This window comes from Protobothrops mucrosquamatus, unplaced genomic scaffold (assembly GCF_001527695.2).
Source record: "Protobothrops mucrosquamatus isolate PMUCROS unplaced genomic scaffold, P.Mucros_1.0 scaffold661, whole genome shotgun sequence".
NCBI classification, from domain to species: Eukaryota; Metazoa; Chordata; class Lepidosauria; order Squamata; family Viperidae; genus Protobothrops; species Protobothrops mucrosquamatus.
The window spans coordinates 222,370-237,015 of NW_015386950.1; the positions used below are offsets into that span (position 1 = coordinate 222,370).

The following is a 14,646-nucleotide window of genomic DNA, read 5'->3' on the forward strand; positions in this document are numbered from 1 at the left end:
CTACTCCTCATCTTTAAACAAGTCTTTCTAGGCTCACCTACTTTTCCTATGTATTAATTGCACTTACAGCTTTATTTGGGAATATTTATGGTCTTTCAAACAGCTTCTCTTCCAGATTCTGATCAAGATCTACTTAATGTAAGGATCTTTATCAGCACCAAATATCTTGGGATTTTCAATATGTATATCCATCTTAGGCCTCAGGGCTTCCTTAAGACATAAAACATCACCTGGAAGTTATGAAGAACGGGTCTAAAATTGACCCTCCTGGCTATTTAGTGAAAGACAGCTTCATTTAATTCTTTGCAACCCCCGGAGGCAAGCTACCTACTTCCTACTTCCTCTGAAAAGTTTGGTTGGAGAGAGGGCAAATCTGTCAAATTACATGCATGGTGTTTGCACCAGCTTTGTGCACTTGCATTTGTAATAATCAGCTACTTCCTGAACTATATAGAAAGTGGGGAGGATAAGGTGATTCTCTCAATATCTAGGATGAATGGAGAAAAGAATTAAAAGTCACAATGCTTCCTACCATGCAGAATAACTAAAAAAAAATACCACTGGAAAATACTGACACAGGCTGGAGTTTCAGGACAGTAGGAGTCCCCCTACAAGTTCTGTAAAAAGGGAGTTAGCAGCCCCAGAGAGAAAGGCTTCTTCTGATTAGTCCTCCAAGATTCTTCTCAAGTAGTAGGCTGTGTGTGTTGCGGTGGGATGTATGGTGGGGGAGCTGCAGAAGAAAGAAACTAACCATTAGAATAAGCTTAGCAGCACCTTGCCAATCTTTGCTGGTCTTTTAAAAATAAAGCAAGGTCAGACTCTAGTGCTTGGATAGGAAACTAGCAGTCAGTAAATTGCCATGCACTAAGTTGAACTTGAAGCAGATTTTTACAGAAACGCCAAAGGTGAAACTGGGTCTAATTCAAGGTTAGATATTTTCCACATATATGAGGATTATAAAGTTACCATACTCTGGCCTGCAAAAATCCAGACAACCTCTAGGTGATAGCAAAGGAAATTCTTTGCTGTCATCTTCTAGTGGTCATCATCTTTGCAGCCCTGATATAGATAGAAGTCCTATAGAAATGTCATGTAATATTTATATATCTTTTATTCTGTTACATTGCTACATTTTATGTTACTATATTATTAGGGGATAAGCCTCTTATTTTGCCTTGCTTTATTCATGGCCATCTTGGATTTTAGAGGACAAGCCTACCTCCATGTTCTAACCTTAATGTTCCCTTCCTGCTTTTCCACTGTTATTCCAATACATCTTCAACTTTAATCAATCTTTCCCCTATCAATTAAGAGATGCTCTAGAGCAGTGGTGGCAAACCTATGACACGGGTGCCAGAGGCGGCTCTCAGAGCCCTCTCTGTGGGTGCGTGCACCGTTGCCCCAGTCCTAGACCTTCAGCTGGGTTTTATAAAACCTTTTTGCTTTAGGCCTCCGTTGCCATGTGCAAAAAAAAAAAAAAGGTTCAATCCGTCAATTTCAACTTCTCGCGGGGAAAAAAAGATCTTGCAAAGTTGGAATTGATTGATTAAACTTTTTAGTCCCACCCAGTCTGCCGTTACCACCGTAACCACATCCACCCAATGGGCCACGCCCAGTCAATTGGCCACACCCAGCCAATGGGCCATACCCACCCGGCACTCGACAATGCATAAGTGGGTTTTGGGTTGCAGTTTGGGCACTCAGTCTCTAAAAGGTTCGCCATCACTGCTCTAGAGATTAAATCTCTCACATGAAACTCAATTAAGGCTTACCATTGCCTAACCAAAAGCATGCATTGATAGAATTTCTTCTATCTACACTTACTAAGACTTGTTTGGTGCCTATGACATAATGAATACTGTGGATCATTTGTGTATGATATTTTCTTAACAGTATTTCTTATAATTCTTAAATGACATTTCGAGAGTTCATACTAAATATGTCTGCACCATACCTGGATAGGAAGTTTATCATTGCTTTATACTCTTTTCTCACCTGAAGGATTGTAGTACGGTGGCCCCGGTGGATATAGAGGATACTGTGCTGCTGGAACTGTAGGTGGGTAGGGAAACACAGGTGCATATCCAGGATGAAATGCTGGCCCTGCTTTTGGATCCACAGGATAAGGGCCTGGAGGCTGATCAGGATAACCAGAAAGTGGAATCTCCTGACCTGGATTTGACAAACTTTTGTGAGTGTGTGGTCTGCATTGATAGTAAATCTGTGCAGCAATCTGGATTTGAAGGAGAAGAGGGGACTTGGAGCATGCATGGACATTGGCATCACATCTGTTGGAAGCTGCATCTTTTCCCAGCCCTATAACGCAATCCCAGGAAATGACATGTTTGATTTAAGGAGATGCCAGTAGGTATAATCTGCTCACTGGTGTGCATCACCTTTCCTCCTTTGAATCCAGCTCACCAGAAACATTATTGAAAATTCTCCATATCATAAGGTAGCCTTCTCCAATTTGCTAGTTTGTAGTCCAGATGTGTTGGATTGCAGTTCCAATCATTTCCTAGCCAGCCTGACTCTGGGAAAGATTCTCCATCAGAATGCTCATATAAGCAGCATATGCCTAATTGCAAATATAGTATTATATCTATGAGAAAGAAGATTTTGGTATAAAGCCCAGTATAGCTGGCAAAATCAAGAAAACAAGAATGATATAGATCATGTCATAAAATAATGCTACTCTGAAGTAAAATACAGGGCTCTGGAATTATAATAGGAAATCCCCAGTTTCCTATGTAGTGACAATTAAAGTAGAAACTGCTTGAAGACTTTTCCCCAGGTCTCCCCTTCCCACCTTGAGCTGAATTGTTATTTATGACATTATCAGTCAACTAACTCTCCCTCCAGCATTCCCAGTTCCCCCTCTATCTCTCCCAGGAGGCCACAACAGAAGGACTTTTTCTACCTTGATAAGGAGTCTGCATGTGATGCCGTCGCTGGTACAAGTAGCAGCAGGAACACAGGAAGCAGCAGACGATGGTGGCAACAATGGCCACAAAGAGAATCACAGCTGAAGCGATGCCAGCAATGGTCCTTGGCCTGCAGAGCACAGACAAAGACAAGTGGATGTTGTTCATGCTATAGAATCTGCCACTGAAACAGATACTAATGACTCCTTTACATGACAGGGATGGATGAATTCTCAAAAGTCCAGTCACTTCTACTGCCCACCTTCACAAGGTATCTTTGGGTCCAGTTAAAAAACAAAGAAAAAAAATCTGTCAAATATTGCAAAGAACTTTTAAAAATACAGCAGGTGACCAAGGAATTTCCTCCTGGTTTATTTAAATTTTTAAAAGAAATATGTAGTAGCAATAGCAACCAGGTATTATTTGAAGAAGGCTTCTTCCTTTCTTGAGATCTTGGATGGATTGGGGTGTCATGCACACTGTCAAATGGACAACCCAAGAAATGATGCACAAAAAGAACCAGTGTCTGGGCAGATTCTCACATTTCTGTGATCATGGTGGACTTTTGCAGCAAAGATGGACTTTAGCAAAGCTGCTTAAAAAAATATTTCCCCCGTCCTTCTGTGGCCTGCTTGGGTCCACAGGGATGGAAGAAGAGGAAAGAGGAGGAGGATCTTGGTAATATTTATTTGACCATGAATTCCTCAAACAATGTCCCCCTTCAAAATCCACCTAGAGGAAATCCTAAATACATTTGTACATTCCAACTAAAGAGTAGATTTAAGACAAGACAATCGGCTTGTCTTAAAAATAATTTTAAAAAACTATTAGAAATAGATAGTTTCAAATCCCAGTTATAAATGTAAGAATCTCTACTTTATGCTTCAGCAACCATTGAAGGAATAGATCAAATTATTTCAATATTTCAATACTGTACTTACAATACTATACTTAAATTCAATATTTCAATATTCGTGCTATCATCATTATGGTTGAAAATGAAAATAAAATCATAACTTCCTTCAAAAGGATACCAACAAGACAGTTGGCCAACACAGATCTCGCTCCAGCACTTTTGGAAGAGGACACTTTAATTAAACTTGAACTTTTTTTTATCTTTTCAGGATTATGGAGCTCCATAAGGCTTAGTCTCATTTGGGATTGATATCCAATACCCACAATTTATTCTTGATCAATATTGTTCTAGCTGTACTTTGGACCGAGTTAGGAGAAATGTGTGAAAGTATATCAGGTATGTGTTAGAAACTCTTCCTACTCAGCATTCCTAAAAAGGCTTGAAAAGTTTAGGTAAGTAGATCTGCATATCAAAAATTATCTGTTAGAAATTTTCTTAAAAACACCCAACGACCCTTATATACATTTGTCTACAGTTTAATTCTTGGTCTCATCTTGCTTTAAAAAAAGTTAAAACTCAGAAGCCACATGGTTACTTACTTCCCTTTGGAAGTTTGTGTTGTTCTCTGGCATGAGAATTAGAGATTTCAGCCTCTCCACCTTCAACTCTTATAAAGTATGAAGTTAGTATCTCACTTCTCATACTAAGCTATATAGCAAGAGTATATTGGATTCTGACTTAGCAAGTTATGTGAACCAAGCTTTATGACTTATAAATCATGGGTTATGACAGGAGTCCATAATCAAGGCCTGAATACCATGTGGCTCATAAAAACTTTGGATGCTCGCTCCATGCATTTGAATTTAACTGCAAGGGAAACTGGATTTGATCAGGACAAGGAAGAAAGGAAAGCTCATCTCTTTCCCCATGGACATTTTTTTCAAATGATAATTAACATTACTACAGCTACACAGGAAGAATTTTGACTTCAGAAAACTGAAGACACCCTCCTGAGAAAGGATGAAGCATCTCCTCCCCACTCCATTCTGCTCTGATCAAACTGAACTCCTAGCTGTATCTCAGTCATAAGAACAAGAATATATATCGTAGGGGTTGCTTATATCCCTCTGCTCTGCTTCTTTTGGCACTTCAGAGGTAACTCTAAGTCTTCAATCACAATCTGGATGCTTCCAACCGCCTTCTGTGGCTATTACATATTTTTACCCAAAGGTCATGCAGTGCTTTTGCTGCCGTTCAGTGAGAAGGTTCCTGAAATCAAAGCAACAGAAGCGATGGTAGCAATCACCACAGCAGAAAGAGGGGAAGTTGCAGTCTATGCCACGGTGCCAGGAGCCATTTCTGTCTATGTACCACTTGCAGTCTTCATCAGCCGAGACTGAAAGGAGAAAGAAAACACTCCTTTTATCTATTCCATAGAAAATAGAAAGCAGTGAGAAACCCTCTAAGAACACTGTACAGGGACCACCCTGAAATTTCCTACACAACAGCCTCTGGGAATAGCTTAGGGATCTATAGTCAAAGGCCTTCCAGAATTTTGCAAGCTATCATCACATGGTCTTTCACAACAGCAGGGCCATCCCAAAATTTAAAATTAAACTTGAAAAATGTTTGCGAGATTATTAGATTTTACAAAATTATGCAAGATGTTCTGGGACATTAGGCAAGAATGCCAAAATCTCTTTAACTTCTTGCAAGATTTTGGTTTTCCTGAAATCTCACACCATTTTGTACTGAACGGTGAGTTTTTCCAATTTTTTTAAAAAAATGTTTTTATTTAATTATGGAGTTCCACATACATTATTTATGGCTTTCTCATAAGTTATACCATTCACAATCCCAGATTGCTGCCACTGGATATAAACACCATTCTCTCTCTCTCTCTCTCTCTCTCTCTCTTTTTAAATATAAAAGCAATATTGCAGAGGTTGGCAACCTAATGATAATGGATATTTTCTTTGGCAGTTGTAAGACTCTCAGGCTTAATATTTTTCTTTTAAAAAGTTTAATAGGAAGCTGCTATGTAACAAAGTAAAGTGCCAGCTTCTAGAAATATCAGAATGCCTCAAAGCATAATAGAAATTATAACAGGTATATTTACAATTAAAATATATCAGGAGGCCATAGTTCAGTATTTTTGTAGACAGTATGGGTATCTGTCTTCTACAAAACAAAAGGACATGAAAAGCTGGTATAAAAGACAATTTCTTCTAGGGCAGGGGTTCCCAACTAGGGGTGTTTGCACCCCCTGGGTGTGTGAGACGATATTCCAGGGGGTGCAAAAACTTGGGTTTAGAAGTTTCAAAATTATAGTGTAAATGCATAATTCGTTTTGAACTTTTGTAAGGGGTGCGAGAATATATCAGAAGCATTCTAGGAGTACGGGGTATAGAAAAGGTTGGGAACCACTGTTCCAGGAGCTGATCCACATCAATTTTCTCTTCAAGGAAAAGGGTGTATTGGCCATGGCCATCATGGCAACCATGTTGTATAAAAAATACAGTATAAACAGCAACATAAATGCTGCTTAAATTTGTAGATTATTGCCACAATGCATTATGTTTATTCTAACAAAATTAAAACAGACTGCGAATTGCATGCAACATATAGCATATTCAAATATGAGATATATATTCATTGTTGTAATAGGTGTGACTATGTAAATTGTCATCACTATCTAAAGTTGTATTATTTTGTTACATTTTTTAAAAAAAATGATACAGAAGATGAATTACATGAAACCTTGTATCATTAAAATAAAGATAAGGGATACATACTCAGCTTGCTGTATTTCTTAGAAATACAGTTGACTAAATGCTGTCAAAAGGGAATAAAAAATATACATATGTTGATCATGTTATGTCAAACTTAGCCAAGCAGAGGAAGATAAAATTAAAAGTCTTGTACTGTCTGGCATACTTAGGTTTGGTCACGGCTCTGGTTTTTTATTACCACCCAGAGTATCAAATGAGTTCATTCCTATGATTTAATCCCCTTCATTTAAACATGTGACCTCCATAGATAGAACACGACCAGCTGTCTTGAGATGACTGGAAATGCTTATCCTGCACTCTAAACATTGCAACCATTTTATCGATTACAGTTACATTATGCCTCTTTTCCAAAAGTTCAAGTGATGTATATAATTCTGACCCTTCACCCATGTCTTTGACAAGCGAGTGACACCCATCGCTTTATTGCGCTTGTCATCTTTTAATTTTTATTGAGATAATTATAATACCTTTGATTGTTGCAAGCTGCCCAGAGCTATTGAGAGTTGGGCAGCCTAGAAGATTAATAAATTATTATTATTACTATGGTTGGTCATGCAGTCAGCCAGTTGTTTAGACTGGTTTTGGCATTTTTATCCTTCCAATGGACCTGGAAGAGGCAGACATTGCTATTTTATAATTTTAAAGTTATTGCTGATGTAAGCTGTTTCAAATAAAGCTGCTTTTTGCAATTGACTGATGGTGATTTTGTCAATACCAATGGTGCTTCAGATATTTTGGGATTGCCACAGTCGTTCTATTTTTATTTGCAAGTCTTTATATTTTATGATTTTCTCATATTCTTTCTCTTCTGTTTTGCTATCTGCTTTCCAGACTTTTTTTTTTGGGGGGGGGTTAGTCAATATTTATTAAATCTGGGCTGTTATGTGGCAAGTGCCTGTCTGCTTGAATTCTAAAGTCCTAGAGGACTTTGGTTTCTTCACTTTCTATTACTTTGTCTACTTTGTGGTCCTACCAGTTCTTGCTTGAAGGCAAATGATATTTCTTGCAGGTATTCCAATGCATCATTGATATTACTTTGTCATGCTGTTATTTGTAGTCAGTCTGTGCAATTTTCTTGCAGCCACTAACTAGGTGGTCCACTGTTTCTTCAGCATCTTTGCAGAGGCAGCATTTGCTGTCTGTTGCTCTTTTCTCAGTGCTGACTTTGCATGCATTTGGCCTAGTTTTGTGTAGCCAGAATTTGTCCCTCTGTCTCTTTCTTCAAGTTTCCTGCTCTTAATAATCACCAGGTCTTATTATCTGCTTTGCCTGCTATTTTTGTTTTAAGTAACATTTTGCCTTTCCATATTGCTTTTCTATTCTTCATTGGGTAGGCCAGTTTGGTCTCTCCATTACTCAGTAAGCCTGCACTGGGTCCCAACTTCAGTGCATCCCCTGTAGTATCCTTCATATATTCTCCCAATGCCGCTTTCTCTTCTTAAGTTGTCTGGTATTATTCATTACCCTCCAGACAATCCCATTGTAAATAAGTTTGTTAGGAAAGATTGTCTATTCCAAGAGAATATCATAATTAAATGGATATTTTAATTTGGACGTTCCAAATCTGACACAATACAGTACTTTAATCCATTATATACTATGCTGTATTTTAGCACAATGATTCTAAACTCCTTGCACAGGATTTGTAATCTTAAAACTAATTTCCCCACATAGGAAGATATTTTTCTTATAGAGTAAGATAGCTACTCACCACTATACAGCATTTAAAACACAAAAATACCTCTATTCTTTACTTGCTTATATAAAAAAAATCAACCACAAATGTATTACTTATGCTGACTCATGTGAACAATATTATGAATATAAATAGTGTCTTTTTTCAAATATACACATTTGGTTCTACCTCTTCCTCTAATCCATATACGGTTCTTGATCAACTGGATTAAAGGGCCTCTATAGCAGAGTTTTGCAGACTTGATCTGTTGGAATGAATCATGTTTATGAAATGACTGGTGTTCAGAAGTGAGATGGAAGTATACTGAGGAAACACAAAGTTGCTCCATTCAGTCATTGAACAAGGACAAGCAGGCCTCATATTTCGTTTTCTGTCTTATGTTACCTTTCCTTTCCTTGATTCTCTGTTTCTGTAAGAGAAACAGCATTTCTTTCTTTCTGTAGAGAAAAGCTGCAGCCTTTTTTCCCCCTGGCACTGGACAACTATAAGAAACAATTAACAAACAAATCCTTTAATATTGATTTATTAGTGTTTTTGCCATTTTAAAAGAATGGCAAAATGGAAGAAGGCAGCTGGAGCTCCTTTCCACTGACACAATGAAGAGATGAAACGGCAAGGCAACAGAAACCTAATCTTCTGACATGTCAACTATCTGGGTGCAGAAAGATGTTAATGCATACTCATCAGGATATTTGTATTTTCTGATTTTCTCCAGTTTTTTTCTCTCTCCCACTGTGCTACTATCCAGACTTCTTCATCTTTTTTATCAACAATTGTTACGCCCAGGGTGCTATATGGCAGGTACTTGTCTTTCAGCCACTATAACAGTGTTTCTCAACCTTGACAATTTTAAGGCATGTGGACTTCAACTCCCAGAATTCCACAGCCAGCATTGCTGGCTGTGGAATTCTGGGAGTTGAAGTCCACATGCCTTAAAATTGTCAAGGTTGAGAAACACTGCACTATAACATATACATCCATATCCATTTGAACCTTAGATGATGAGCTCATGAAACATAATTGGTTTTTCTTAAATTATTGATTGTTGAAGTTAATTACTTTTTATATTTTATTCAAGGATATTACAAAGCATGGGAAAGGCTTTCCCATAACAAAATTAGAATAATTAAAATTTCTGACCCTTAATTCTTCAATGCAGTAAAAGCATCTGCTCCTTATTGTATGTAGGACTGTGAAAAACATCCCTTCCTCTTCAATTATTCTGGAGGAAAATGGGCATTTGCAGGAGGGCTGGATTCCTGCCTGTGTCATATCCTTCCTCTTTGTGATGAGAAAGGGTTTTCTCTAGTCCAGTTTTCTTAACTTCCCTTTTTCACGTTGAATCTTCAGAGATGTATTCAGCCTGAATAAACAGTTTGATAAATGTGCAATCTTCCGCAAGTAAAATTATTCCATGATTGATAGCCAGCATGCCCAACACTGTTAAGATGTTAGACTTAATTATAGAGACCCAGATTCCTCAATTAATAATGGAGTTCAACAGGTAATCTTGAGCCAATGATTGTCTCTCAAGTAAACATACCTCACAGGATTGTTTCCAAAAACCTTAAACTCTCAAAAAAGGCAAGTTATAAACATAACGGTAAGTTAAGAAATGCAACAATAATAAATAAAATGTCCAGGATTTTTTCTAGCATGACCACAGCCTATATCTGCTAGAAATCATGAGAATTAAAATTAAAGTCATCTATACATGAAGCTAGGAAAGGCTGGGCTAAATAGTTTAATTATTGCTTTGATTACAGTAGTACTGTAAATACTATTTGCAGACTCACAATAAGACTCCACTTCTCTATGTTAGTGCCCTCCACTTCTCTACATTAGTGCCCTCGACTCCTATGATCCCTAGCCAGAATATCCAATACATTGCATAGCCTGTCTCAACCATTTTTAGAATATAAAGCCACTATCAAAAGGCCAAGAAACTAGCTACCTTGATAAAATATCATTTACAGAGTTTGCAGATACAGCATACCCATTACAAGCAGGGCCTCAATGAAGAAACACCCTCAGGTTGTGTGAAAGAATGCAGGAGTCTTAATCAGCTGCAGGTGTCAGCACCATGGACAGCACCACCCAGATGGAGACCAGGTTCCAGATACAAGCAGGTTTCACTAGGCCAGGGGTAGGCAACCTTGGCTCTTTTATGACTCGTGGACTTCAACTCCCAGAATTCCTGAGCTAGCTGGCTCAGGAATTCTGGGAGTTGAAGTCCACGAGTCATAAAAGAGCCAAGGTTGCCTACTCCTGCACTAGTCCCAACAATGAGCCCAAAAATGAACAAGGGATCTTGAGAACTGCTATACATCCAAACTGGACAATGGGATACGAAATACTTTCAAACTGAATAAATAGCTTTAGGCATTAAAAATAAAGCCTGCTAAATCCCTTCATCAAGTAATTACTGAGTCAGTGGGACTTCAGTCATCAGCCATAATTTCTATTTCATTCTACAATCCCTTCCTTCCTATATAATGTTATCTTCTCAGTGGATATCTCATTTTTTCCCTCCTTGCTATTGGAATTTCCTGATCTTCAACTATTTTGGAACTTCCTTTCCTTCAAAGATCCATAGCAAATTCTCATTTATCCCAGATTCAGAAAATCCAAATTTCCAATAAGGTATTCACCTTGGAACTGTCTGCTCAATTAGCACCATCAACCTTGGGCCAACAGCACCATCCCCCACTGTAAAAACAAAATTAATATTTTCTAACTTTCTGTGAAGCTGACAAGAAACACTTTGGCTCTGGCAATGGAAACCTCATTTAATGATTAGAAGTCTGACCTTTTTGGATGCTGTTCTACAGGCAGAAGGGATATTAGAGTTTTTATAATATGTTAAGATTTTGTTCTAATTGTATCTATTTTTATTACTTGTTATTATGATGGCAGATGGTGTAAAATAAAACAAAACCCAAGCAAGTAGCACTTTACTGCACAAAGATCAGAGTAATTCCCAACTGTCAAAATACAAAAAAAGAAAAGGATTCTAAACACATTTTGTATACAAAATTTCAAATTAAAAAAAAAACACCCTATCCTCAAAGGAAGCAGAGGAGGAGAAAATTCCAAACAAAAGACAAAACTCTTCTGCATTGTTTAGGGTTGCCAACACAAGCTAATAATCAATCTTTGAAATTTCTCTCTCCCACCCAATAAATTAGTCCGTATGTCACGTGAGATGTGTGTTGTATCTTTGGCTGCCAGAAGCAACATTCCCCTCCCAAAAGGCTGCTTTGGAACAAAACTATATTTATATTAATGGAATTAATAATTACTAATTAAAAATAAGTCACTCCACTTACAATATTAAATGGTCCCCACATAAACTCACACATATAAACCACTTTCACTTAACATGCTGGTATGCACACATGCATGCTCACGTTCTTCTTTCAGCAAGAGGAGAAACAGGATAAGTGAAAGAAAAGTAATTACATGGAGATGCAAACTGGATGTGCGTGAGGCACATGAACAAGACAACGGGACTAAGAAGAAAAGCAAGAGAAAGAAGGGTATTGCACAAAGATTCTTCCACCCAGCTTCAATATTCAGAATAGTATTAAAGCTTTGTAGGATGAAGGGTATGATACCATTTGGACCTCTTGCTTGTGTATTGTTTTCAGAGGCTTCTTCTACTCATTAGTGAAGGTAAAATGACACCTCGGTTCAGAGATAGTTATTTGGGAGGAAAAAACATTCATCTAATGAAAATGTTATTAGATCTAACAGAGGTACTGTTATATATCTGAACTCAGACTTTGATAAAAGTCAGCTAGGGTTTTTTAAAGATTTTTTTTCTTGTCTGAAGTACCTTTTAAAAAAAATTCTACGGTTGAAAATGATAGCCTGGATCTACATCATAATCAAAATTATTCACTGCCTGGAACAAATTCCTCGGGAGCCAGGATTTTTAACCACACAGTATGCTGCAATACATAGATTTCCACATAATACCTTAAGTCATAAACCACCAGAATGGTCAGAATTCACAAATCAGCTAAAAACAAAGAAACTATGGGATGGCTAGGCACATTACATAAACGTTAATTATACTGTCTGTCTGCCAGAAATTTGAAAAAATGTTTTCCTCATTATTATCCTTGTATCTTGAATAATGAAGTATTCTCCTTCTCACAACACATTTTTTCTCTTATGATAAAAAATAAGCCTTTGTCTGTCTATTGTAACTATTTAAACCAACAAGAAATCTGTTTTCAGTAATTTATTCAATTTCAGCCACAGTAGCGTAATTAGCAAAATTAGGGGATAACTGGTTTATATTAAATGTTCTCAAGTAGGTATGGAGCAATATTCTGAGAACAGGCCACTTTCAGGACTAGTTCTCAATATTTGAGAACATATTTCTCATCATGAAATTTACCACAAAGTTTTATGCGCAATTTCTTTTCTTTCTTTCTTTCTTTTTTTTTGGCAGGATATCTGGTATACCAGGATTAGGACATGGTCCATCTCTGTTCTTTCTGGCTGAGGATGAAAGAACTTGCAGTCCACCACCCGAATATACTAGTTTGAGAAAGGTGCCTTAGAAGCTAGTGAGTTGGTCTTCTTGAAAACAAACCATCTTCTTATGTTCATGAACATAAGGATGATTAACATGCTCAGTTTATAAGTGATTAGAATTACTAGCATATTTCACTCCATGGTCTTTCACAGAACTATCTCAGCCTGACTTCTTTTAGATGTTTTATGCAGATCTACAAATATATTATATATTCAAGATGGACAGTATTTAATATTTATATGCTATGTATATGTAGGGGTGTGGGTCTATACATAAGTTGTACATAGTATGTTTTAGGTGTGTGTCATGTATGTGTTTCACTTTGAGAGCGGGCAACTAAATTTCATTTTTGATGTGTGCCGTTGTGCCCACAGTAAAAAAATGACAATAAAGGTTATCTTATCTTATCTTATATTTTTGAAACCATTAACCTGGAGACTATTCTATGGTGTCTCCCTGATTTGTTAACTTTTCATAAATGTTGATAGATTATATACTTTCAAAGGCATGTGTCTTTTCTGAACATTCTGAATCCCATAGTGCAAAAATTCTACATTGCAAAAATAATACTGTAACACTAACATCAGTGAAAATACCACTGGCACAATCGTTGTATCAGACAACTTTATATCTGGTTAGGTGACTCCACTTTTCCAGGGATCAGCAATGCAGTTTTGGGAGTAGCAGACAGCAACAAATTTAGTTTCTAAACATTAAGTCACTACAAGCTCTTCAATCCAGACACAATTTCACCTTTCTACAAATAGCTTCTTTATTTTTAAATCTCATATAATTCAGGTTATTTAACTCCCACGGGTTCCTATAATTATCAGGTTTGCATCCTTCTTTAACCACAGACAAAAATAATTCACACAGAATCATCATCCCTAAACATTTCAGCAAGGCAGGAAAAAGACCCAACTATGATTAGATGCAGGCGTTTCTGTTTCTAAGCCTTTCCAAGAGCCTGCATTGCTCAAAGGAGTGGGGCCAACTGTCACAAAGTTCTGGTGTGTAATTGTCAAGTGCTGTTTCTCCCCATCCCAAAGTCCAGGATATAAACAGTTTTGTACAGCTCCAATGTAGTTCAATGGAACACACTCGGAAGTCCCCCCCCCCCTATTTGTATCACTTCTTTAAATTAATGATTATTTTCTGGTCCTCCAGTTTCCAAGATTGATTTGGGGATGATATTCCAGTTGAGAGTTTCAATCCAAATGACACAAACGACAACCCCTTCTACAGAAAAAAAATGCAGACCAGCTCAACAGAGATAAACGCGGCTTTAGATGAAAACGGCAGTATTCCCCGGACATCAAAAACAACAAAATTAACACCGCAGGTCCCACTCTTGAATCACAGAGATGGAGGGGAAGGATGAATCATGGGGACTTTTTTTTTCCTCCTAATTCCTCTAGCGATGATGGGTATTTTCACACATGCTCAGGAGCGCCCTTGTTCTTCCTTTACTTTCAAGAGGGAATACAAAAATAGTTTCCAAAGCAGAAACCGGGTTCAACCAGAAAGAGCCCAGAGACGCACTATCACTCTCCCGACCAGGCACAGACCTGGCGTTTGCTTGGGCCTGCGCCTCCCTCCTGTTCCCCTCCTGCCGGGAGCCCAGCGCCGGATGCACGGCGCAGCTGCCTCGGCCGCGCTCCGTTTCCCTCGCCCCGGCCTTACCCAGGGTTGCAGCGACCAGGCTGCAAAGCACCGTCCACGCCAGGGCCCAGCTCCCCATCGCCGTTCTTCTGAAGGGCTTCCAGACGCCCGGCCGACGCTGCGGGAAGGGGCGGGCGCGGAGAAACCGGATCCGGGGGGGGGGGACG

At 38.2% G+C, this 14,646-nt stretch overlaps 1 protein-coding gene across 1 annotated transcript; it reads right to left on the reverse strand.

Annotated features, from left to right (window-relative positions):
• Window positions 1-554: 554 nt before the first annotated feature.
• On the reverse strand, window positions 555-14,564 carry SHISA4 (shisa family member 4). The gene is made up of 5 exons (XM_015818004.1): window positions 14,501-14,564; window positions 5,005-5,176; window positions 2,921-3,054; window positions 1,996-2,172; window positions 555-730 (listed from the first exon to the last, which is right to left on the reverse strand). The coding sequence occupies exons 1-5, from the start codon at window positions 14,556-14,558 to the stop codon at window positions 684-686; spliced, it is 588 nt and encodes a 195-aa protein (XP_015673490.1). The 5' UTR covers window positions 14,559-14,564; the 3' UTR covers window positions 555-683.
• Between the last annotated feature and the right edge of the window lie 82 nt (window positions 14,565-14,646).